This window comes from Acipenser ruthenus, chromosome 3, assembly GCF_902713425.1.
Source record: "Acipenser ruthenus chromosome 3, fAciRut3.2 maternal haplotype, whole genome shotgun sequence".
In the NCBI taxonomy this organism is placed as follows: domain Eukaryota; kingdom Metazoa; phylum Chordata; class Actinopteri; order Acipenseriformes; family Acipenseridae; genus Acipenser; species Acipenser ruthenus.
Window position 1 is genome coordinate 95943678 of NC_081191.1, and position 26365 is coordinate 95970042.

Below are 26365 nucleotides of genomic sequence, written 5' to 3' on the forward strand. Positions count from 1 at the left end.
CAAATATAATGGAACACATATGACAAATAAACTGCTGTGGCCTGCCTGTGAATGCATCCCTATTCCTCTGCTTATGAGTTTGTTTCCTCGGTTCAACACCCATGAAATTCAGATGACTTCAAACAAGTGAAAATAAATCACGTGTGTTTATAGACAGTATGCTGATTAATTAGCTTACAACTTACTTGTATTGAGACTGATCATTGCCGCCAACATCTGGTGACCTTAACTTCTGAACCAGGATTCTGATTATACTAATAAATAGGATGCAATTTACCTGCAAAAAATAGGAGCCTGAGTTATTGTCCCATATACCTATTTATGACTATGTATCTACGTCATAGCACTAATTATTGAATTAAGGAGCAGCCACATTCACACATGTTTTTGGCAGGGACAGGAATTAACCCCATCCCTGTCAACCAAAACACACACAAACACCCACACAATTTACAGGCAGAGCGTGTATCTTTGTAAATGCATAATTATTTGGTGTTTTGTTTTTTTCCTCAAATTGAGGATGGGAAATTTGGGCTGTATCTTACATTCAAAGGCGTCTTAAATTCGAAGGAATACAGTATTTTATCTTGTTTTAACTCTGATTGTGAAATATATAAAACAATCAGTATAAAAAATGTAAATAACATTTTTACATTTCCCTTATTTATTTATTTATTTATTTATTTATTTATTTATTTATTTATTTATTTGTTTATTTATTTTAAATCATTGTAAATGGTTCTGGGTTATGCTGCTCCAATATTGAGTTCTCATCAATTGTCTTTAAATCTGCCTTTACGTGCTTTGGTCTTGTCTGGAGAATCCAAAGTGCCAGCACTGAACAGCCTTCCTCATTCCATTCAAACATGATGACAATGCAACCTTTAACTCTGCCCACTCCATCTACTCCACATTAATTAATACTGAGTGTTGTGTATAACAGCACACATATGTATATGGGCTTTTACTTCCATACACAGCTGATAAAATGCACTTAATCATTTGGATTCCTATGCATCTGTCACCGATTGATGCATAGCCTTATAGACTGAAGATAAGGTTGAAGTGTAAATGCAAGATGTGGGGGCAAAGATTATCACAAATCTGCACTACTATAAGTAAGTTGTGAGTGTAACATTGATAACAGGCTAGGCTTGTCTTATAGAAACCCCTGTCCGTTGGCTGCCCTCCGCAACCATCCTGCATTCAGGAATTTTTAGGGCTCAGAGATGCTGAAAGGCTGTATCATTTACCCAATATTAATTAAAGCAATGCTTTCTAATTTACGGCATGTTATTATCCTAAACAAGGCACAATTAGAACCCTCAATGTATACTCTCTGGAGAGCCTGCTGTGTAGTTTCTCTATGGAATGAAACTAATTCATTCTATACGCCATGAAGCTTGTTGGAAACTTACTACAATGGAAACTAGAATTGGTCCACTGATAACCCAATGCGGTAAGCTCTTCTCATTTGTATCCCAGCAACTGAAAATAAAACAAAATAATTCAAATAAAACAGCTGCTGTTGGTTTACACAAACTGCATGTGCTGTTGTCTACATCATCATTGGTCATAATTCCTCTATCTTTCAACATGTATCATAGGTTCTTGTCAGACAATCTTCAGGATTTAGGATATGCAGATTATTTAACATCCACTTTATTGATTTTAAAGTTGAACCCGTTGCTTCCTGCTTCACTTCCTGTCCTGCAGTACACCATCAAGCCTAGGTTCCAAGCCTCACTCTGGTTGTGTTCCTGTAGCCTAGTGTTTGTTACCAACCATGGAACAGAATTACTCTTACCCAGTATCCTCCAAGTATATCCTTGTCAAAGTCCATGCAACAACACACACTGTTGGGATTCCTAAATAAAACAAAAGAAACACAAAACAATTAATAACTGCAGGTAACAGAGATCAAATATAGCATACTGTTCATATCTGTCATACGGTTTGGGAATATTTCTAAAATATCAGGACCCTAATGTTGTGATTAAAAAAAAAATAAGTCAGTGCTTAGAAATTCTGGTCTGTGATTGGTTAAAACCTCATCATAGGAGGAAAAATAGATAAAACTATCGCCCTCACATCCTTACACCAGTGATTGGTTCACATCACTGTCAGTCCCGCCCCTTTTCAAAGGAACGCCCTCTACCTCCACTCCTAACAAGATAAGATGGCTGCATAAAAAAAAAACAAAAAAACTGCTGAACGGCAATTCTGTGACTTAACAGAAAATTAATTACAAAACATACTACAAGAAAGAAAAAAAATTGTGGTATGAATATTATATATATATATATATATATATATATATATATATATATATATATATATATATATATATATATATATATACACGATATGATATGATGTTAAATGACCACCCCAGGTACATTAACAAGACATTGTGAAATGCTTATTTAATTAAATTTTATATGTACTTATACAAGTTAATCAGCTCTATACAAATATTTGCAAAATGGTCACAATAGACACAAACCATCAGAGATAAGGAGCTTACATTGAGTACATACAGTACTGTACATAAGAGCAAAGTTTGAGTTTGAGTTTATGAGAAGAAGGAGGACATTAACCCAGCTGCCTCTTGTTTGACTTGGACTTCTTAAAAAACCACCTTTATAAGGATGGCATTTCTTTGTAACTTGCTCCTTTTCACATTATGAAAGCACTTTATGAAATGATGTGCTGTTATAAGTAATTAAACCCCACAATACAGTTGGGTGAATGCAATTTCTGCAATCTTCAAGATTCCTTATTATCCGAGCATTGTTGCTGGTTGTGCAGCAGTGAATGAGGGTTATTTTATTTAGCTACAAATAATGGCATTTAACTTACATTATGGGGTATTCTTAATATGACACATAATTCAATCAGGAAACTCCTGTGATAGATTATTTATTAAAACATTGACTAGACAACGCGACTACATTATACATATTTCACACTACACTCTTTGGCCTTTGCTTGCAGATAAGTGAGAGGCTGATCGTAGGGAAGCCATGCGCAGGGGGGTAGGATAGCAGCCCTCCCAGGTAGACAAAGCCAAAAAGCAGATGAAGGCTGGGGAGGAGGAGGAGAACTATGGTGCACAGCGGGGATTAAGGTAAGATATAAATCCTTTTCTTGCCTCTCATTGGACGTATTGTTTATCAAAGGACAAATAAGATACTAACTATTCGATTGACGATTGGATCTCGTATTGGAAAGTGCCTAAAATATGATTGATGTTTACATGATTTGGTCTTGGGTTAAAATGAGTTCCCTGCTAGAACCCCTTTTGCTCAATTACTTTCAAAGGGATGACACCATTTCAAAGTTTGTAAATCTGCAGACATAAATACATTGGATAGATTTTCAAAGCCATTTACCTGTACTCCAAAAAGTCATTAGCAATTTATTTTTCAGATAGTAAAAACACACCTAAAAAGTTAGCAAACCAGAAATATACAACTCAGACATTCACCTCAGGTGCTTGGGAGTAGTCTGACGTTGTTTCTTTATTGGTTTGGTATTTTTAACTTTCAGACAACAATAATGCTATTGACAATTTGGATTTTGAGAATCTAGTGCATCAACTGTAATGGTTAGGATGACACCCAAACAATCATTTAACAGCCATGGATTACATGTGGGGATATGTAATGTGTTTTCAACACAATGTCAAGGTTGGAATGCAAGAGTTTATCATGACATTTTAAATATTTAATATTTAACACATCTTACCCCACCCAATCAGGAGATACACTATAAAGTGCCTATTTTCAGAGAATATAACCACAAGGAGAGTGTGAAGGTACAGGCCTTCAACTAAGAGCCAGAAAAAGTTTGCCATAACGCAGTACTGGAAAATCACCAAGATTGTCTTACAGCCAATCTGAAATAACAGAAAGACAGAATTACAGTGGGCATTGTTAATACAAATAATAATAATAATAATAATAATCATCAAGTACACTGCTCGCCATTCAATGGTGTTTTTCTGAGAATATTTTGTTTATTTACATGGTCATTTCATTGTTACTTCACATTGTTACTTCACTTGTTTATTTCAACTGTAGCTCAGTTCACACGAAGTAACCATTTCCTAATATTAATTACATGGGTCACTTGGGTGGTGTAATTCTTATAGGTTTTAACATGTTTCAAAAATAGGGCCCATAATGTCCTGTTGTGCTTCAAAAGTAAAGGAGTCTGATTCGCTGCTGCTCTTTGCATGTGGAAGATACACAACCTCAATTTGCAGATGTGATATCTTCTGACATTTGCTTTAAAAAAAATAATTTAAAAATGTTTCTTTAAAACCAAAAAAAACCCCACAAAACAAACAAACAAACAAAGAAAATAAAAACCCCACAATGAAAATGTTGCGGTAGATCCCTGGGCATTCTTGCAGGGTGACCGAGGAGATTTGTGCTCTCAAGACCATCTCCTTCAGGTCACCGCTTCCTCATCAGTGAGACCATGCACATAAATTGATTTACTATAGAATGACTTGGCATCCACGTTAGTGGATTTAGCTGGAGGGACTTGCACTAAATGAAATTGTGCTCCCCCCACCCCCATAGCTGGAAAGTGAAACAGATCTATTGTAATTCAGCTTCAAATCAGATTTCGTTTGGAAAGAAACAGGACACCAATGTTGTTCTAAAGACCTGGGGTTCTTTTCAATAATCTACACAACATCAGGTCTTAATGCTGTAGTCAGCACTGGGGGAAAACCAAGAAGGATTCTTATAAAATTAAAAGGTGTCCGTATTGAGATCAGCCACTAATTAGATCATTAAAACAGACCCCATAATAAAACAGTCATATTACCGGACATGATTAAGAGTATATTCAACTAGCAGTGTTGCTGGTGAGGAAAGAACAAAGTTTACTAACCAGTGAAGGATCCTCCTCTGTACATGAACTGTTGCCAGAATAAAGTATTCTATCCTTTACTAAAACAGAGACTGCTTTCAAAATGAAAGAGAAGAACAGGTTCAGGTGGATGTAATTTCGTGTACAGTGAAGTTTTCTGTGTGCAGAAAAAAAAAAACATTTTCAATTATCCTGTTGTCTTTCATTGTGCCTTTATCTTTTTCCAAAGGCTAGCATTTACAGTACAGACCAACTTTGTAACAAAATGTCTGGAGGTACACTGTGCTTACACTAAATATTTACATATTTTATACCCAAAATATTGTGGAACTGTTACCCTAGTAAAAAATAATAATAATAAAATAATAATAATGTATTAGAACACCTCAAGAGTTGTCATTTATATCTTTTATATGCCCACCTGCATGAAAACCTCAGGGTGAGAGAATTTCAATTTTTGGTCAGCAATCAGTGATATGGAAACAATAGTTTCTGAAAATATTAGACGACTTTGTGCTTTAATTAGGCTTTTTCTAAAAAGTCTTATGCATTTTACCATCTGTGGCTATGTGTTCGCTTTCTCTTACTATTTTTAATTAATTGCATGTGTGGTCTATTAAAGTCATCAATTAAATTAGACAGTCACTAATTTATCTCTTAACAAGTTTCCAAGATTTGCAGTTACAGTGGTTTGATTTCATATGCACAACAAAGCAATGGGGTGTTGTAATAAATGTGCATGCTAGTGTATATACATTATATATATAGTCTATATATCAATTTAAAAAGGATTTGTTTTAACGGTTATGTATACGTTTTTGTTCAAGAGCCAACTTCACAACGTTTTGATATATTTAACATACCTTTGTCAAGGGAAACTGTATTTTTTTTTTTTTAAAGTGGAGGTACAGGCTCTTGATGCCATGGTAACTACACTCATTTATATTTAAATATGTTAAAGTGCATGTGATGTCATTTACTACATAGTTAATGATGTAATGATCTACTATTCCTTTCTATTTAAACCTTCAGGCATCATAGTTTTGAGTGTTTTATTTTCCTTTATCCATCTATATTGCACATGATCTGATTTTATTTCTTCTAAAACTACACATTGTAGGTCATTCATGATATGTTAATTTTTTGTAAAGTGGTTTGTATAACATAAAAAAGGTTAGACCATTTAATCCCTTGGGTGGGACTCTAATTGGAATGAAAAAAAAAACCTGGTTCAAGACCTTGTCATGCTTAATAGAAGAGATTAAATCTTCCCTAACGTTAGTATCACGTTTTTACTTTGCAAAGTGTTCACCATTTTATTCTCCTCTCCAGCCTTGCTCATATAGGCCCTTCAGTTTTACAGTGAGTGGGCAGATTTGCATTTCATGGAAAAGGCCAGAGGGCAATGTGAGCATGCTAAAAGCAGCACTAGGAATAAAACATGTCACTCAGGTCAGCGCTTTCTTGACTGGCCTATGAACAAGTTAATATCAGCACTGCTAATATACTGTCACGTGTGATTATTTCTGTACCTACCTTATTCAGACAAGTCACACATTTTACACATACAGTTAGCTGCATGTTATATAAAGTTACTTAAAAAATCAGTTTACATTTCTCAATGATAATACTGTAATCATTGCAATAGACCTGAAGTGAGGTTGACATTTAATAACTAGAACACATTACAGTATGTGGTAGTAACAGTAAAATAGCAATGCCTCATACTGTAAGCTCCCTACAAGTTACTGAGCCTGGCTTAGAGAAATGTTCAAAAACTGTATTTCTTTTGTTTGAGCTAAAGATTCATGAGCAGGGCCCATTGCAAGGACATTCCTCATCATATTAAGAAGCATGACTGGATGGTTATCTATTTATAGTAATTAATTTTAGAGTTATTAGGGCTGGGCTGAAAACATTAAGCTTCAATATACACCTTTGATTTGAATTAATCACATCATTTGTTTAATATTCAAATAATAAGCCTAGATCGTAAAAAGGACCACATTTTTGCTTTTGCTAACTTTCAAGATGCCCAGTTTGAGACGAGTTTCTGCTTTCTACAAACTGATGCAAGATATCTGTTTGTTTTTAATCCATAGCTGAATTATAATTCAGGGTAGGTGAATAAGAGACATTAATTACACGACAAGTGAGAATCTCTCCGCCATCCACTCTCATTGGAATTCCAAAATCCTGTTACGTCAAAAAGGTTCCCATTGATTCACAGCACAGCCTGCAGCTGTGTGACTGATTCTGTTCAAGTCTGACTTTTTTTTTAAATCCACTTGTCACATAATAGCTTTATAGAGCATCCATCAAGTCCAGTCCCCCTCGCTACTGTTATACCCTAAACTCCTATTCTATCCACACACACATGTAGATTTGCTCTAAACGCTAAACTGTGTTAGGAAATATATTTAATTCAGCTTGCTTAATACAAATAAAAAAATCCCAGCCAGATCAAAGATATCTTAAAAAATAAACTAGCCCAGCCCTAATAATTATGCTGTTTTTTTGTTGTTGTTGCTTTTCTTTACTAGGAAAGCCTCGGAACAATTACTGGACCAATTGTAAGGCCGGAGATACGCAAGCAATTTTTACTGTCAATTCTAGTTGACAACAAAAAAAATTGATAATTTCTGTTGCTAAAGTGCCACACACACACTAGAACATTGACAGTTATTTTAATCAGTTTTAAGATGGCACCTGTTTGCAGTAATCATGTTTCAGCAGCTGCTATAGTAATTGGAATAATTTTGAAAAGAAGATGACGTAGAAACATTTGAGTGTGGAGCAGCGGAGGTAAAAGACAAACTGAAGAACCTCTGAACTCAGTATTTTGACGGGAGAAGGAAAATATCTTCAGTTTGTCTTTTACCTCTGCTGGTGATTTCCTGAAAATATTTGCTAATTTCTTATATTAGTCTTCTTTTTTATTGCGGACATCAAACATCCCATAAAGATTTTCTATCATGAAAAAAATCAATCAATTGCAAAGCGTCCTCAGGCGTCCACTTGTCTGTAGCCATACTTCCTATTTAGCAAAATTGTGAGTGAAATCAGGTGATTAGAAAATGCAATATCATTGGCTGAACACACACAGCCCATAGAAAAATTGTCTGAACTTCTGAAATTAGAGCCAGTGGTCTATTCTAGAAACTCTACTGCCAATCGGAAATTTGTTTAACATGCTCAATTTATATTCTTAATTTGAGTTGCCAAGAAAAAAAATTCTTACAAAATTGCTTGTGCATCTCCAGCCTAAGGGTGCATTGAGTATCAACGATGGTATTGCAAACATGTACAACACTTACCTGAAAACACAAAGGACTGCACTCCCTGTGGTGAGGGCAATCAGAGATGCGCTATGTCCTAGCGTGTAAAGAGCCTTCACCACCAGATAAAATGTCAACTATGAGAACAAACAAGAGATGGAAATTTATTTTTGACGTTAAAAGAAGGACAAATACCCCAACTTGTTATTCTTCATTGGTAGTAAATGGATAACATTTGGTGAGTGATTCCCTTATACAAAATGTCTGCCTATTTTTGAAGAGAGGACCATCATCTATTCAGGGATACCAATACATTTAGAAAACAAGGGGTCTGAGTAGGGTTAATGCAACGGGCAGTACACTTTCCACCCAAATCATTCTGTGTTCCCAGAAAATGAATAACATGCTGTGGAGCAACCACACTTCATACAGCCTTCACATTAAAATGTGTTTGCTTATATTTAAAGAGGAGATGGTTATTTATTCACTGATACCAAGATATTTAGCAAGTAATGGATCTGAGTGGGGTGATACAAGCCCCATCCTCAGTCCTTCTGTTTCAAAGCTGGTGTCCAGGGCAATATATTGCACAGATACTGCAACAAGCTTTCTTCCGGTGAGTATGACAGGACCTATTACACAGCATGAGCTACAAACACAAGTTTGTATTTTTTTTTTTACAGAAACCCCAATTGAATTGGCCCGCGTCACGCTTGTCATTTCCATTTCTGAAAATATGCTTAGAAATTGAGATTGAAATTAGTTTCTGTTGGAAAATCAAGTCAGTGTTTCTAGATCCCATTTCTTCCAACTTGGGATGATGCAATAGGAACTGAGTTTAATGTGGTTCATGCTTGTCTACCTTTTTGAATATAGCAGTTGGGACACTACACTCTGGGAATGCCCATGACATTGCAAATTGTGAGCTTTGGTGCTTAGGAAATGAAGAAATGTTAAGTCCCGTTATGTGCGTAATTGAGCCTGGTTCAATATAGCAATGGGAAAACTGTGTGCCCTTCGATGAGGTGCTCATTAGGGCTAACAGATTTCCAGAGTGAAAAACTGGGAATTTTTCTTTTTTTTTTTTTTAAATCCACTGATGCCTGTGGCGGAGTGTCCCGCCCCTATGTATTTATTTATTATTATTTGTATTATTGTTTGCGGTGCGGATAAAAGCGCCGCGTCTTTTGTTATTTGTTATTTATAATTTAAAAACCTGTGAGGATGCATGGCTGATCAGCTACTGATTATTTAACTAGCTGACAGTAATGCATCCTTACCAAACGTGTGCAGACGTGTGCCGAGGGGTAATAAGATAATTAACAGCTAGTTAACCCCTCGGCCAGAGTATAAGAACCTGCAGCTGTCCGTGCTGTGGGGTGTTGAGTATAGAGAGGAGAGTACGGGAGAGTGGAGAGAGAGAGAGAGCGAGGAGAATATAATGAACAAGCTATATTTAACATATACTTGTTGCTGTTTATTTGTTTGGCCAACGCGCCTTTTTGTTTTGTGTTTTGTTGTTTTGTTTAAATCTTTTGTTTTGTTTATTTAGTTAATAAAAATCCAGCTGAACGCCCTTGCGTTCAGTTTCACCCGCCCATCCACTGTTTTGGTTTAGTTACTTCCTGGTCCGTGACGTCACCACACCTCACCACTTCAAGCCATCCTGCCACATATGGTGTCCTGCGTGGGACAAAACAACACCTCCAATAGTCGGACCAGGAAGGAAAAGGACGTTTTTTTTTTCAAAAAGTATTTTTGTGTGTGTTTTGGGGAAAAGAAAAAAAAATGCAACCGCAGCAACAGCAGGAGGATGGCTGGGAGGTGTACAGCGCATCCAGCGCCCAGAGGGGGGGAGCCCATGCATCCAGCGCCCAGAGGGGGGGAGCCATTTTGAAAAACAATCAGACCCAGTTTATCGTATGATGCATCTCAAGTGAACTGCCTGATCAAATTCCAATGTCCTTGTTTTACTGGGGGTTGAGGCAGTCAATAAACTGGAGGATTGGAACAATATCATAACTGAGTTTTCACACTTTTACTAGGGAATGTGTGTGTGTGATCAAACTCTTGACATAAGTAAAACTGGTTAGAGTGCCTTTGTAGATCAAATGCATATGCTAAGTTTAAATGAAATTGGAGATTATGCACAATTTTGATGGATAAAATACATATCTAAAGAGAATAAGATGTTTAGTTCCCCCCCTCACAGCCACCAACACAACAGCGAATCTAGTTATCTGGAACTAAAAACTCAGATGCATTACTTCAATACATACCCCATGAGCCACACCCCTGTACCAGTGCGGTACCCTTTGATAAGGCATGTTCTCTAGGCCCATGAAGCACAGCCTGATGCATGTTAAAAAGTTGTTAGGTTGTAAAAGATTTTAATTAAAAATGATAGAAACATAATTGGAACAACACATAGGTAGGTATAACTGTTGAAACCAACATGAAAACGAGCCCCCAAAAATGCTTTTAAAAGATAAAAAAAAAACTAACTTGAAAAAACACTGGCAATCATTAAAACTGCATTGTATTCGTAAGGTGAAGATCCTACAGTAAACACCCGTTAGTCATTATAATGATTAGAAAGTCTACCTAACAAGCAAAAACCATAAAATAAACATCCCAAGAAGAATAAAATCAACAAAAAAAAACTTCTTCTGAAAAGCAAATAAAGAGAAGTACAAAAGAGCAAGCTGATATTCATGTAAACTTTCCTCTCAGAACTTCACCGAAAAAACAAACGTTGAACATGAAAGGTTTTAACATGGAAAAAGACAGCAATATTTGTAGTTCTTTGTAGTGATTTGAGCTACTCTCCTTTATTTGAGAATAAGATGTAATAACCAAGTAATCCTTTTTGGATGCTCTTCATGTTCTTTCCTGGCAGACCTCCAGTGGACGTCCATGGAGAATGGAAAATGCTGCAGGTGCTGCTATGTGTTGTATCATCCTCTGGCAAAAAAGGGATCCCGACACATCCTCCGCTCCAGGAGTACCACACACATGTTTAACATCATTAATGGAGGCTCCCGAGTGGCGCATCCAGTAAAGGCGCTCTGCGCGGAGTGCAGGATGTGCCCTATAGCCTGGAGATTGCAGGTTCGAATCCAGGCTCTGTCACAGCCGACCGTGACCGGGAGTTCCTAGGGGGCGGCGCACAATTGGCTGAGCGCTGCCCGGGTAGGGAGAGCTTAGGTCGGCAGGGGAATCCACGGCTCACCGCGCATGAGCGACCCCTGTGGCCGATAGGGCGCCTGTGGCTCTGCAGCGCAGCCGCCAGGTCTGTGTTGTCCTCCGGCACTATAGGTCTGGGTGCATTGCTGTGGATCTGCAGTGCGAAAAATGACGGCTTGGCAGGAGCACGTTTCGGAGGACGCGTATTCCAGCCTCCGTTTCCCGAGTCGGCGGGGGGGTTGCGAGCGGTGAGCCGGGGATACAGATAATAATTGGGCATGCTAAATTGGAGTGAAAATCGGGGTAAAATAATTGGCGACGACTAAATTAAAAAAAGAAAAACAAAACAAAAAAAAAAAACACCATCTGTGACAGGGTAGGCTCCTCCCTATCTTTTGCTCTCCTATCATCAATCAAATCTACTTCCTATTTAAACCATTATTCACACGGTACACTTCCGTCTTGTGTTTTTCGTGTTGGTTGTGAACCTAAGCGGATTGCAAGACCTCCAGCAATTTCTTTCTATGTAAATAATTAAAAAAGATCAAATTGAGTAATGAATACTTACCGCACATCTCTTCCTCGGATTAGGAGGTCTCTGAAGATCACTTCTTGTCTGTATCAGAACATTCTCCGACAGCTTCAACCCAGGATCTGATCAGCCCACCATTCTTCTCTCTATCAGGCGTCTCAGTAACATCCAAACAGGTGCCCCCTGAGCAGGACAGTATACCACTACCCACAGTCCAAGAAGTCAGGATACACCTCCAGAGCAACTGTACTTTAAGGACTGGACTTTCAACAAGCTCATAAAGATCCTCCTCAAAAACGGCAGCGAAATCCCAGCAGGAAGCAATCGAGAATCCCTTTTCATTTTTTACTTTGAATCCATCTCAGCACAACCTATATTTCCACCCAAGAAAACTCCCCAGCCGCACTCAGCTGTTCAGCAGCCCAGATCAGTCAGCAGGCAGACTGTCTCAGAGCAAGCCACTGCAGCAGCCAGCACGTCAACAGGTCAGCAGGCAGCTGCTCCAGTCAGCAAAACTCAGCAGCAACATTCTCTTATTTTGAATGAAATAAAAACATTTATGTAACCATTTGCAGACACCTTATCCTCAGTCAGTAGCAAAATCAGCAGTTTGGAGAAATGGGTGTCCAATATTGAGCAAGAGAAGCAAGGTTCCCCAGTTACAGTGTTTTCCTCCATTCCAGGATTAAACTCAGCTGCCTCTATCGTAGCTACAGTCACTTCCGATTTGATACCAACCCCGGTCCCTATGGTCGAGCCTTCGATCTACAATCTTGGTTCCGCCTCCACAACCACTGCTCGTCGTCACTCAAAATCCCCACAGATTTGGCGAACCATAATTGAAGGTAAAGACGTTAATCCGGTTTCTCTATTGATGGCTACATCTGAATTTCTGGACCATAGAGTCGTGGATTGCGGACATTTATCAGTCACGCTGAAATCTAGAGACCCCAGATTACTGAAAAATCCAACTCTGGGGGAATTCGTCCTTGCTATGTCATCTGTAAGAGATGTGCTATGTTATTTGTTTATTTAGCAGACACCTTTATCCAAGACGACTTACAGAGGCTAGGGTGTGTGAACTATGCATCAGCTGTAGAGTCACTTACAACTACATCTCACCTGAAAGACGGAGCACAAGGAGGTTAAGTGACTTGCTCAGGGTCACACAATGAGTCAGTGGCTGTGTTGGGACTGGAACCGGGGACCTCCTGGTTACAAGCCCTTTTCTTTAAGCACTGGAACACACTGCCTCTTGTTCAGTATATTGTTCAGTATACCCAAACTGACAATAACTGGATTCTTACGAATTTTATATAGTGGAGTTATCTGTCAGATATGAAGGGACAATGTTTTTCGATTATCACAAATCATTTTTAGCAGAAGCAGCAGCTATTTTGGCAACAGATAACCATATCATCAACTGGGCACAACCTGATCTAGACCTGTTCAACAGGATTTTCAGCAGCCAACGCATGCAGGCTTTGCGGTTCTACTGGCCACTCAAACTCTCTCTGCCCGAAAGCTGCTATAGCATCAACTTCTTCCAGATCAGCAGTCTGCATCACTCCTCCCTGCTTTTCAAACAGAATCTCGATCCATAACTACATCCATTCTTCAACCCCACCTGAGCAATCCACAAGGGTAGATAAATTTGGGCGAAAAATTAGATATGCAGGAATAAGGCAAATCAGTAAAAATTTTAACACTGGTATATGCTCATTCAGGCAGTGCAAAAACATCCACATGCGCAAGTCCTGCGGGGATGCTCATTCCAAAGCCAACTGCCCAGTAGCTCCAAAGTGACTTTCTTCAACACTTAAAGTTTCCACTCCCATAAATATATCCAATTTAACACTATCAGCATCGCCACTCGGAAAATGTCAGGAAAAAAGCATCTCATCATAGACTTATCAGCACCACGGGGATCAAGCACCAGTAGCATCTCAGATGCAATTCATTCAATTAAATTAGCAGGTTGTGGTTCCTGGTTAGCAAAAGCAGATATATCAGACACATTTAAAGTAATGCCAATCCATCCTTCTCTTCGTCACCTGTTCGGGATATGCTGTGAAGAACATTTTTATTTTTCTACTCAGTTAACTTTTGGCTGCCGCAGCAGCCCAAAAATATTTGCTACTCTCTCAGAGGCTTTATGCTGGATACATCTCAATTCATATCATGTTCCATTTCTGCTCCACCTACTTGATAATTTTCTCTTCATATCTCCTCGCTCAGATCCACCAGCAGAAGCGATCACCAATCTTAAAAGTTTATTTTCAGAGGTTGGTGTCCCTCTTTCAGAAGAAAAAACAACCACCCCCCTTCATTCACTGGAATTTCTAGGAATCATACCAGACACAGAAAAGTTTGAAGCCAGCCTCCCCATATCTAAACTCGATAACATCCGTTCCCTTATCCAGAACTTTCAGATCAGAACAAACAATCAGGAAACAGCGCACCGCTGTCATTGCTGGGTTATTTTAATTTTGCAATTCGCATTATCCCCCAAGGTCAGACATTTATATCTCGATTACTTGCTCTTTCATCAACAACAAAAAACTTTCAGAAGCTAGAAAAGCTATTAAAATATGGTCAGCTCTCAAACAACACTGGAATGGTCTCTCTGTGTTCTATGAAGATTTCATTTCAGCACTGCACGATCTGGCTTTATTTACAGACGCTTCATTTAAGGGATTCAGAGGTTTTTCAAACAATCAATGGTTTTCTAGGGCATGGCCACTTTGGCCAAAGAAATAAATACTTCTCTTTTGAGATAACAAATCGACAGTTCATATTATCAATAAAGGCTGTTCCAGTTCCCCTCTTATTATGCAATTGCTGCGGCGGTTAATATGGATTGCAGTATCAAATAATTTTCTAATCCAAGCATGCCATATACCAGGCATTCATAATAATGCAGCTGATGCTCTTTCTCGTTTACAGATTTACAGATTTCACAGGTCCCTAAAGTGCTGACAACTCCAGCAGTGACACCCCAGTACAACCAATTGAACCCAATTATTAGGGGACTACTCAATACAGTGCAAGCATACATGGCTGCAGCACTGGCTCCTTCCACCAGATCTTATTTCACTGACTAGACCACCTATTTGACTTTCTGCTCTCAAAACAGGATTAATCTGACCCCATTCAACCAGGGCTGGTTTATGGCTTTACAGTACATGCAAAAGTACTGTACATCTTTCACCAGCTACAATCAAATCCTATCTGTCAGGAATTCAATACCAATTTTGCTTGATGTCCATTACCTCCCCGACTCTCCTATCAATACCAGCTGTCCGTCTCCTCCTGCGCAGAATCTCTAAGAGTTTTCCGACTGCTTCTCCTTCTCATCTTCCTATCTCTACAGATATTCTTGCCTATTTAATTTCAATCCTCCATCATTCTCTACATTTGATGACCTAACAATGGAAACTATATGTCTAACTGCATTTGTTGTTTTTTTAAGATGCTGAGAATATGCAGTTCCTTCTATTGTCAGCTTTCCCATGCTGGGTATTTGCTGCAGTGATCTCATGCTCATCTTAGATTCCCACTTTGTCCTCTTCCTGTGCATTTCCAAAACGGATCAGCTCCGGCAAGGCCAATTCATTCCGCTATCAAACATTGACTCTCCTCTATGTACATATGCTCACATGCAGAAATATATTGCAGAGTGCAAACCTATTTAAAATTCGGATCCCCTATTCATCGATTCAAACTGGACTGTTATATCCAGACACTGGTTCACATCTCATCTGTCCAGTTTTTTTTTTTTTTTTTTTTTTTAACGCACGTTAATCATGCGTTTGTCTTTATTATTTCTTGACGTTTACCTTGTTAGTATTAATACACTGTGCTCTTATCAGCATCTAGTTTGTTTGTATTCTGCGTCAATTGCTTGCTAATCCTGACTTTGCCTGTTAAGGAAGGGGAAGTGCGTGCACAAAACAAAGCAAAAGCAAATCCTGCTTTGTAATAAAGTGTCTCTTTCTGTCACAGCTGATGTGAGACAGTGATATGAGGTGTAACACAGGAATCATAACGGACGTTGGTGAAATTCGACTGCTATTGCAGGCACTTTTTTTGAAAAATACATGCGTATATATTTACATATCAGTGAATAAAAACGTTTTTGCCACATTAATGCTGACAGTCTATACATTACCAGGACATGAAAACGTATCAATTCATCTCAACCTGGCAAATACTGTGTCGCCAAAAGAAATAATATAGTCATGTATAATAATGTACACGTGTGTGTGTGTTCATATACAGTTTTTAACATGGTTTAATTTACATTAAAAGACTGAATGCTCATACCTACAGGCTGATTACAGATTGATATAAAACATTTATGGATTTGTCAAAGAAAGTGTTCTATAATATGCCAGCGAAGCCAGAACAACAAAATGAAAGAGAGCAATGCATACGATCTGTCTAATGACTATTATAATTATAAACAATGATATATATAATGAAACTGATAAGAAAATATACAGTATAATTTGAAATGCATTAAGGTGAGTAATAAACTGACTCCATTGTGATTTAGCAGTTGGTTCAAACAATTTAACAGCAAATACTGGAACGTTTCTGTATAATTCTGTGTAAATAAATCTAAAACTATAAAGAAGGGGCAACAATATGAATCCAGAAATAGGACAACATGTTTGTTATGCTGGGGTGTTTTTTGGATGATTATAATAATAATAATAATAATAATAATAATAATAATAATAATAATAATAATAATAATAATAATAATAATAGAACTTTCACTTATATAGCACTCTTCATGCAAGCATTTCAGGGTGCTTTACAAAATAAATTTAAAAAGCCTGTGTCTAATATATAATCCAGCTACAAATAAACAGACCCAAACAAATACGTTTTCAAACAGGATTTAAAAAATTAAATTGTAATAGCATTCCTGATATGAATCAGGAGCAAGTTCCAAAGATGAGGGGTATTATAACTACATGCCCCGGCTCTGACAGAGTTCAAATGAATTTTAGGGGCTGTCAGAAGATTACCATTTTCTGATCTCAGGGACATGTGGGGTCAGCAGAGCTTGAGGATAAGAAAGTCCAAGACCATGTAAGGCCTTACAGGTAATAAGAAGAACTTTAAAATAATAAAAATAATAATAATAGCATCAGTTATAAAATAGATGAATGAGATGCATGCAGTAATTGTATCCATGAAATATGCGATTAAAACCAAGAGTAACTAAGATTCATTTTTTTAATCGTTTGACAGCTGTAGTTTTTGCATTTATTATTTTCATATAGTGAATTTCTCAGCCTTGTGGCAGCAATGAACAGTAAAAAAAAATACCCCTACCAAACACACTTCACACTGCTACATTACACCCTAACCCTAACCATACCCCTACCAAACACACTTCACACTGCTACATTACACCCTAACCCTAACCATACCCCTACCAAACACACTTCACACTGCTACATTATACCCTAACCCTAACCAAACCCCTACCAAACACACTTCACACTGCTACATTATACCCTAACCCTAACCATACCTCTACCAAACACACTTCACACTGCTACATTACACCCTAACCCTAACCATACCCCTACCAAACACACTTCACACTGCTACATTACACCCTAACCCTAACCATACCCCTACCAAACACACTTCACACTGTTACATTATACCCTAACCCTAACCAAACCCCTACCAAACACACTTCACACTGCTACATTATACCCTAACCCTAACCATACCTCTACCAAACACACTTCACACTGCTACATTACACCCTAACCCTAACCATACCCCTACCAAACACACTTCACACTGCTACATTACACCCTAACCCTAACCATACCCCTACCAAACACACTTCACACTGCTACATTATACCCTAACCATACCCCTACCAAACACACTTCACACTGCTACATTATATTCTAACCCTAACCATACCCCTACCAAACACACTTCACACTGCTACATTACACCCTAACCCTAACCATACCCCTACCAAACACACTTCACACTGCTACATTATACCCTAACCCTAACCATACCCCTACCAAACACACTTCACACTGCTACATTATACCCTAACCCTAACCAAACCCCTACCAAACACACTTCACACTGCTACATTATACCCTAACCCTAACCATACCCCCCATCCAAACACACTTCACACTGCTACATTATACCCTAACCCTAACCATACCCCTACCAAACACACTTCACACTGCTACATTATACCCTAACCCTAACCATACCCCTACCAAACACACTTCACACTGCTACATTATACCCTAACACTAACCATACCCCCCATCCAAACACACTTCACACTGCTACATAATAATAATAATAATAATAATAATAATAATAATAATAATAATAATCCTTTATTTATATAGCGCAATTCATGTACAATACAATTCAAAGCGCTTTACATACAGAAGAAAAAAATACAAAAATACAATAATAAACAGTAAGAAAAGAGCACAGTTATTAGAAACAGAAGTAACAATAAAACTCAGAATAAAACATAAAAACATTTATGCATATTTTGCACTATCAAGAAAACAGGTGGTGCCGTGATGCGTTGTTTTGAGATCACTACGAGAAAGTACTACGAGCAAAAATAAATTACATTGCACGTTGTCTTCTTCAGTTACTATACTATACTGAAAATGTGTGTTTTAGATTTAAAACATAAAAACATAGAGGCAGCAGTGTGGAGTAGTGGTTAGGGCTCTGGACTCCTGACCGGAGGGTTGTGGGTTCAATCCCCAGTGGGGGACACTGCTGTTGTACCCTTGAGCAAGGTACTTTACCTAGATTGCTCCAGTAAAAACCCAACTGTATAAATGGGTAATTGTATGTAAAAATAATGTGATATCTGTATAAAGTGAAATAATGTATAATCTTGTAACAATTGTAAGTTGCCCTGGATAAGGGCGTCTGCTAAGAAATAAATAATAATAATGTTATGGAAAAGCTATATTAAAAAGGTATGTTTTTAATCAAGATTTGAAGATTGCAATTGAAGGTGAATCTCTGATAAAAGGGGATAAGGAGTTCCAGAGTGTGGGGGCATTAAAACAGAAAGCAGCCTCGCCCATCCTTTTACCATTCACCCTCGGAATACATAAAAGGCCAGCATTTGCAGATCTCAGAGTGCGTTCAGGCTGATAAGGAATTAGCATATCATTTAGATATTGTGGAGATAGTCCATTCAGTGCTTTAAAAACTAGTAATAGAATTGTAAAATCAATTCTGTAATGCACAGGAAGCATTTTGCACTAGCTGTAGACGTGATATAGCATGACTTGTAAGTCCAGAGAATAAAGTGTTACAGTAATCTAACCTAGAAAAAATAAAAGCATGGACTAATTTCTTTGCATCATCCAAGGACAAGAATGATCTAACTTTCGCAATGTTTCTTAAATGATAGGACACGCTAGTAATGTATTTTATATGTGGTTCAAAGGAAGGTGCAGAATCAAAAATAACCCCCAGGTTTTTCACTTCAGATTATACATTTGATTTTAGCATACCTAGATTAATATTTGTCGAGTCCATCTGTTGATTAGAGCCTAAAAGTAAGACTTCTGTCTTATCAGAATTTAACTGTAAGAAATTCTGAGACATCCAGCTTCTAATATCGGCTAGACATTTGAAAAGAACATTGATAGTTGTTGTGTCACCTGGTTTAACAGATATATAAATCTGTGTGTCATCTGCATAGCTGTGGAAATTCACCCCATGTTTACAAATAACCTCCCCGAGAGGCAGCATGTATAAAGAAAATAACATGGGACCAAGAATGGAGCCTGAAGAACACCACATGTAATATTAGCTAGTCCAGATGTAGATTCTCCTAAGGCAACAAAATACTGTCTATTCATTAAATAGGATATGAACCAGTTTAGGACACTACCAGAAAGGCCCACCCATTCTCTAAGACGATTAATTAAAATCTTGTGAGTCACAGTATCAAAAGCAGCACTCAGATCTTAAAGGATCAGTACAGATAAACACTTAGAATCTGTACTTATACATAGATAATTTACCACTTTGACAAGTGCAGTCTCAGTGCTATGGTTAGCGTGAAATCCTGATTGAAATTTCTCAAAGATGTTATTTCCAAGGAAACTATTAATTTGTTTAAAAACGACTTTTTCAAGTACCTTTGCTAAAAAAGGAAGGTTTGAAATAGGTCTAAAATTACTTAGAACTGAACTATCCAGATTAGATTTTTTAAGTAAAGGTTTCACTAAGGCTGTTTTTAAAGAAGAAGGAAACCTTCCTGACGACAAAGAGCTATTAACTATATCAAGGACATCATTTTCAGCTTACTAAACACCTCCTTCAAGAGACTGGTTGGTATAGGATCCAAAAGACACGCAGAAGATTTAATGTGCATAACTATTTTATTTAAGTCTTTTAAGTTATTCAGAGAAAAATAATGTAAATCTGTTTCGATTGTTTTTGGTGGCACACAGAGCTCAAAATCATTTTGTGGAATTTGATCCTTAATACTAAGTATTTTCCATCAAAATAATTACGGAATTCTTCACACTTGATAGGTGAGGCCACAATGCAATATTCAGGTGAAGGAGATGGGTTTACTAATCTATCAGTAGTTGAGAAAAGGACTCTAGCATTGTTCTTATTTTTTGCAATAAGACTGGAGAAGGAAGCACTTCTTGCTGACATTAACGCTGCATTATACTTTGATAGGCAGTGCTTTAAAATATCGTAATGTATTTGTAATTTTGTATCTCTCCATTTACGCTCTGCTTGAGATGGGTGGACACAGACTAACTACTTCAGAAAACTTTTGAACAACTGCAGGATTTATAATGCACCTTTTAACAGAATTTACTACAGTCTTTTTACATTGAGGCAATATAGCCTCAAATGAAATTAAGAAATGATCTGATAACGCAGGGTTGATAGTTGGGGACATGATCATTTCTAGTCCTCGAGATATAACTAAATCTAAAGTATGACCGTGGTTATGTGTAGGCCCTGTTACATGCTGAGTAAACTCAAAATAATCTAATAGACTTGAAAAGTCCATAGCTGTCGAATCAGATAGAATATCTGTAGAGTATAAGAATCCTATCATATTTAGTGGAAATTATAGACAGGAACACTGAAAATTCTGGTAAGAAAGATGGTCTTGGTTTAGGTGGGCGATAGATATTTACCATAAGTACAGGGAGTCGACTATCAAGTATGAAAGATAAAGATTCAAACGATAGAAATTCCCCAAAACTATTCTGTTTACAATTGTAGATATCAAGGAAAATGCTAGCTAGTCCACCTCCCCGCCCTCCAGCACGTGCTTGCTGGTGAGGCTGCAATTAAAGAAGTATTATCATCCACACTATGCCAGGTCTCAGTCAGAAATAAAAATCCAAGTTTATAGTGAGTGATGAGATCACTAATTAAAAGAGCTTTATTAGATAGGGACCGCACATTAAGTAGAGCTACGTATTTTATGCGCTGAGATAAAGGAGTTGCTGTATTTAAAGAAACTTTAATAAGATTATTGGAAATCAGCCCCTGAGTGCGGATAGATCTACCAGAACAGTCCCTACAACTTGCAATAAGGGTTTCAATTTTATTATTACCCTCATCAACAGCTACCTCACTATGATCAGGTTGCTGAAATGAAGGGTTTTGTGTAATACCCTTCAGTGTACTCCCTGCTTGTGTTTTAATATTAATTACATTTTCAGTACATGCACCCCGGGTAAAAGATAAAACATTTCTATGGCGGGGGGCGGTTTCTATTTTTACAGAATACACTGATTGTTTAATCTGCTTAGGTAACTGAGGCCCAAACAGTGGTCCACTAAGTCACAGATTGTTACAGTGATGTCCTATGTTTTCTGTTAATCTTAGTAGTCCTTTCCAATTTGGGTGGAGACTATCTTTTTTGAAGAACCCCGGCCTCTCCCAAAAACGATCCCAGTTATCGATAAAACTCAGTTTCTCAGATGAACACCATTTGGATAACCAACTATTTAGGGAAAATAATCGACTAAATGTTTCACATCCTCTGTTAATAACAGGTAAAGGTCCAGAGAAAATTACATTCTGACATAATGACTTAGCCTTTTGATACAATGAAATGTATTTTTTCTTTAGAATCTCGGATTTTCTGAATCTTATATAATTTGTTCCAACATGAATGATTAGTGTGGAAATCTGATTGTGATTTTCAGCTATCTTATTCAGGTTGGCCTCAATATCAGAGACCATTGCTCCTGGTAAGCAACATACTGCCACCTCCTGAGAATTTCTAAGGGTTAGGTTGACATTTTTAATAATAGAATCTCCCACTATGAGCATCTTGTTGTTAGGTGTGTCACAGTTCTCGTGTTGGCGAAGAGGTTGAAATCCTTTCCTAACTTCATCTGAAACATTGCCTAAGAGTGACTCATTTTTTCTGGTTGTAGTGGGTTCCTGGGTGACTAGGGGCCCATTTGCCCCTCCAAATTCCTCTGAACTGTCAGAGTCCAGATCAGTATCTAGTGAGGGCTGGTACCGGTTGGACACAGCAAATTCTGGAGAAGTCACCCCTGTGCGGCGTGCACGTCCTTTCTTTCTGTTTTGGCCAACTGTCACCCATCTATCTCTCTCTGTCTGGTCGGACTCTCTCCTCCCTACTAGTGGCGTGCACACAATCTTTCTGTAGGGCGTGTTTACTAAGTCCGCCAATTCTGCTAAATCTTTATTGCAGTACATGTCAGCCAAATGCTCCTCAAGGCCGCTTATCCAGGATTCCAGGTGTTCTATTATTTGACATCGTCTACAAACAAAATCCCCTTGGAAATCTTCCTCTAAAAAGCCAATCATTCTGCAAACAATACACTGCAATGACCACATTTTTTACAGTTTTGTTTTCCTTAGCCACTCAGTTGGAGTATTAACCTATTGTTATGTTAATATTAATATTAGAAACCCAGGAATATATATATATATATATATATATATATATATATATATATATATATATATATATATATATAATAACAATTAAAATGCACAACAAACAATAGCAGTGAAATAATAAAATTAAATTAAAAATAAAGTTCCAGCCTTACTTTTCAAGCGGTAAAAGTCACTGAATAGCTGTAGATGGTGGATTACAGGCCTCTGAGAGCCCAGAGCTTTCCTGCCAATTGAAGCCAAAGGATCCTGGAAATTGAGGGGTGGATTGCAGGGCTCTGCGAGCCCAGAGCTTTCCTGCCACCTGAAGCTGAAGGATCCTGGAAATTGAGGGGTGGATGGAGGTGGACTGCAGGCCTCTGCGAGTCCAGAGCTTTCCTGCCACCTGAAGCTGAAGGATCCTGGAAATTGAGGGGTGGAAGGAGGTGGACTGCAGGCCTCTGCGAGCCCAGAGCTTTCCTGCCACCTGAAGCTGAAGGATCCAGGAAATTTAGGGGTGGACTGCAGGCCCCTGCGAGCCCAGAGCTTTCCTGCCACCTGAAGCTGAAGGATCCTGGAAATTGAGGGGTGGACTGCAGGCCCCTGCGAGCCCAGAGCTTTCCTGCCACCTGAAGCTTTAAGGATCCTGGAAATTGAGGGGTGGACTGCAGGCCCCTGTGAGCCCAGAGCTTTCCTGCCACCTGAAGCTGAAGGATCCTGGAAATTGAGGGATGGATGGAGGTGGACTGCAGGCCTCTGCGTGCCCAGAGCTTTCCTGCCACCTGAAGCTGAAGGATCCTGGAAATTGAGGGGTGGACTGCAGGCCCCTGCGAGCCCAGAGCTTTCCTGCCACCTGAAGCTGAAGGATCCTGGAAATTGAGGGATGGATGGAGGTGGACTGCAGGCCCCTGCGAGCCCAGAGCTTTCCTGCCACCTGAAGCTTTAAGGATCCTGGAAATTGAGGGGTGGACTGCAGGCCCCTGCGAGCCCAGAGCTTTCCTGCCACCTGAAGCTTTAAGGATCCTGGAAGTTGAGGGGTGGACTGCAGGCCCCTGTGAGCCCAGAGCTTTCCTGCCACCTGAAGCTGTAGGATCCTGGAAATTGAGGGATGGATGGAGGTGGACTGCAGGCCTCTGCGTGCCCAGAGCTTTCCTGCCACCTGAAGCTGAAGGATCCTGGAAATTGAGGGATGGATGGAGGTGGACTGCAGGCCTCTGCGTGCCCAGAGCTTTCCTGCCACCTGAAGCTGAAGGATCCTGGAAATCAAGTGCATATACCCTAACCCTAACCATACCCCTACCAAACACACTTCACACTGCTACATTATACCCTAACCCTAACCATACCCCTTACCAAACACACTTCACACTGCTACATTATACCCTAACCCTAACCATACCCCTACCAAACACACTTCACACTGCTACATTATACCCTAACCCTAACCATACCCCCCATCCAAACACACTTCACACTGCTACATTATACCCTAACCCTAACCATACCCCTACCAAACACACTTCACTCTGCTACATTATACCCTAACCCTAACCATACCCCTTACCAAACACACTTCACACTGCTACATTATACCCTAACCCTAACCATACCCCTACCAAACACATTTCACACTGCTACATTATACCCTAACCCTAACCATACCCCCCATCCAAACACACTTCACACTGCTACATTATACCCTAACCCTAACCATACCCCTACCAAACACATTTCACACTGCTACATTATACCCTAACCCTAACCATACCCCCCATCCAAACACACTTCACACTGCTACATTATACCCTAACCCTAACCATACCCCTACCAAACACACTTCACACTGCTACATTATACAGATAGGTATAAACATATGGATTCCACCACAATTTTTCACAAGAAACATTTAAATAAAATCTTTAGAAATTAGAAGAAATCGCAAAAGTATAACTTTAAAAAAAATAGAATTAAAAAAGGTTTCCTCATAACCTTGTCCCTGTTACTTGCTCGGATGCGATTCCTTCAACTGACTGAATAGTTTACACACAGATCCACCTCTACTCTCAGATCCCTTCTTTGTTACCCACTATTCTCATTTCTTGTGCTCACTACTTTGCATCTCTGTTGATTCTCTACCAGTTAAGCCATCTCCATCTCAAGTGCATATTCTAGTACCTCAAGCTGTTTCATCCCACTCATACTTATCAATAAGTGCTACAAACAATGGGTCACAAGCCAAAGGATCTTGTGTCTGCAGTGGGGCCTCGGGGTAGTTCTAACTCCTCTTCAAGGTCAGCTAAAAACACTGAACAGCTGCCCTCTGGAGCTCAATCCATGTCAGACTAGCCTGCTGGGTCACCCTGGATAGTATAATGGTCAGTCACTTGAAGGACTCCCCTTTGGCCCATCAATTTCGATCTAGCTAAAGTGTAATAAGCCTCCAAGGGTTAATGACTCCCCTTATGTCTATTATATTCTCACCAGTTACCATTGCTCTCTCCTGTGGTCTGTATTTTTGCGATAAAAAAACAAAAAAAATCTTCCAATGTAAGTTCAGTGTCTACAACTCAGCCATCATATCTCTAAGTTTTGTGCTCCTTAACCACCCAACAGTTAAGAGTTATTTACAAAGAAGTTCCAATGTGAACCTAGTTCTTGGTATAACCAAGAGACCATCTTTTGCTGATCTGAAAGTACGAGCCAGTTTATAGCGAATAAGTGACAGGCAGGACCAGAACCATGAATGACTTGTAAGTGAGGAGCAGCGTTTTCAATGTGCTGCTTCATGGGAAGCCAATGTAGTGACCTTCAAACTGGGGAAATATGGCACACAGACTTAGTGTGTGTAAGCGTTCTTGCTGCGGTATGTTGTATCACCTGCAACCTATCCAATGAGGCATCAGGGAGAGAAGCAAACCAGGGAGAGAAGCAAATCAGAGAGAGAAGCAAATCAGAGAGAGAAGCAAATCAGAGAGAGAAGCAAATGAGGGAGAGAAGCAAATCAGGGAGAGAAGCAAATCAGAGAGAGAAGCAAATCAGAGAGAGAAGCAAACCAGGGAGAGAAGCAAATCAGAGAGAGAAGCAAATGAGGGAGAGAAGCAAATCAGAGAGAGAAGCAAATGAGGGAGAGAAGCAAATCAGAGAGAGAAGCAAATCAGAGAGAGAAGCAAACCAGGGAGAGAAGCAAACAAGCAAAGAAATGTACTGGCAATGAAAGCATCACCAAGTTACAACTTTGTGAAATACATTTCCGAGAGTTCTGGTTAGGCAAATAAATAATACTAATTTAAAGAAACACAATGAAAGACTGTGCCAGTTAGTTCATGCTTTGTCACCAGCAGGATAAGGGTATATTGAATCAGGAAATCCTGTTGAAATGGTTATCAATGTTATAAATGGTAACAACTGTCTGATTGCACAGTTAGTTTACTGATAAAGGCTATATAGTAGTAGCTGCTAAAAAAGTGGTTACAAGGGGAAATAACAGGGTGGCTATGTAAGGAAACTACATTATTTTATGTATGTATTTCTC

General features: G+C 38.8%; 1 protein-coding gene across 2 annotated transcripts in view; it reads right to left on the reverse strand.

Moving 5' to 3' along the window:
• The window catches only part of LOC117394926 (vasoactive intestinal polypeptide receptor 2-like), a 71982-nt gene that overhangs the window by 4857 nt on the left and 40760 nt on the right, over positions 1–26365 (reverse strand). For both annotated transcript variants that reach the window (XM_033993688.2, XM_059019209.1), the window contains 6 exons: positions 8205–8302; positions 4909–5044; positions 3751–3901; positions 1808–1868; positions 1419–1488; positions 186–277 (listed from right to left, as the gene is read on the reverse strand). In XM_033993688.2, coding sequence (XP_033849579.1) covers positions 186–277; positions 1419–1488; positions 1808–1868; positions 3751–3901; positions 4909–5044; positions 8205–8302 — 608 coding nt within the window. The remainder of the gene's footprint in view (positions 1–185; positions 278–1418; positions 1489–1807; positions 1869–3750; positions 3902–4908; positions 5045–8204; positions 8303–26365) is intronic.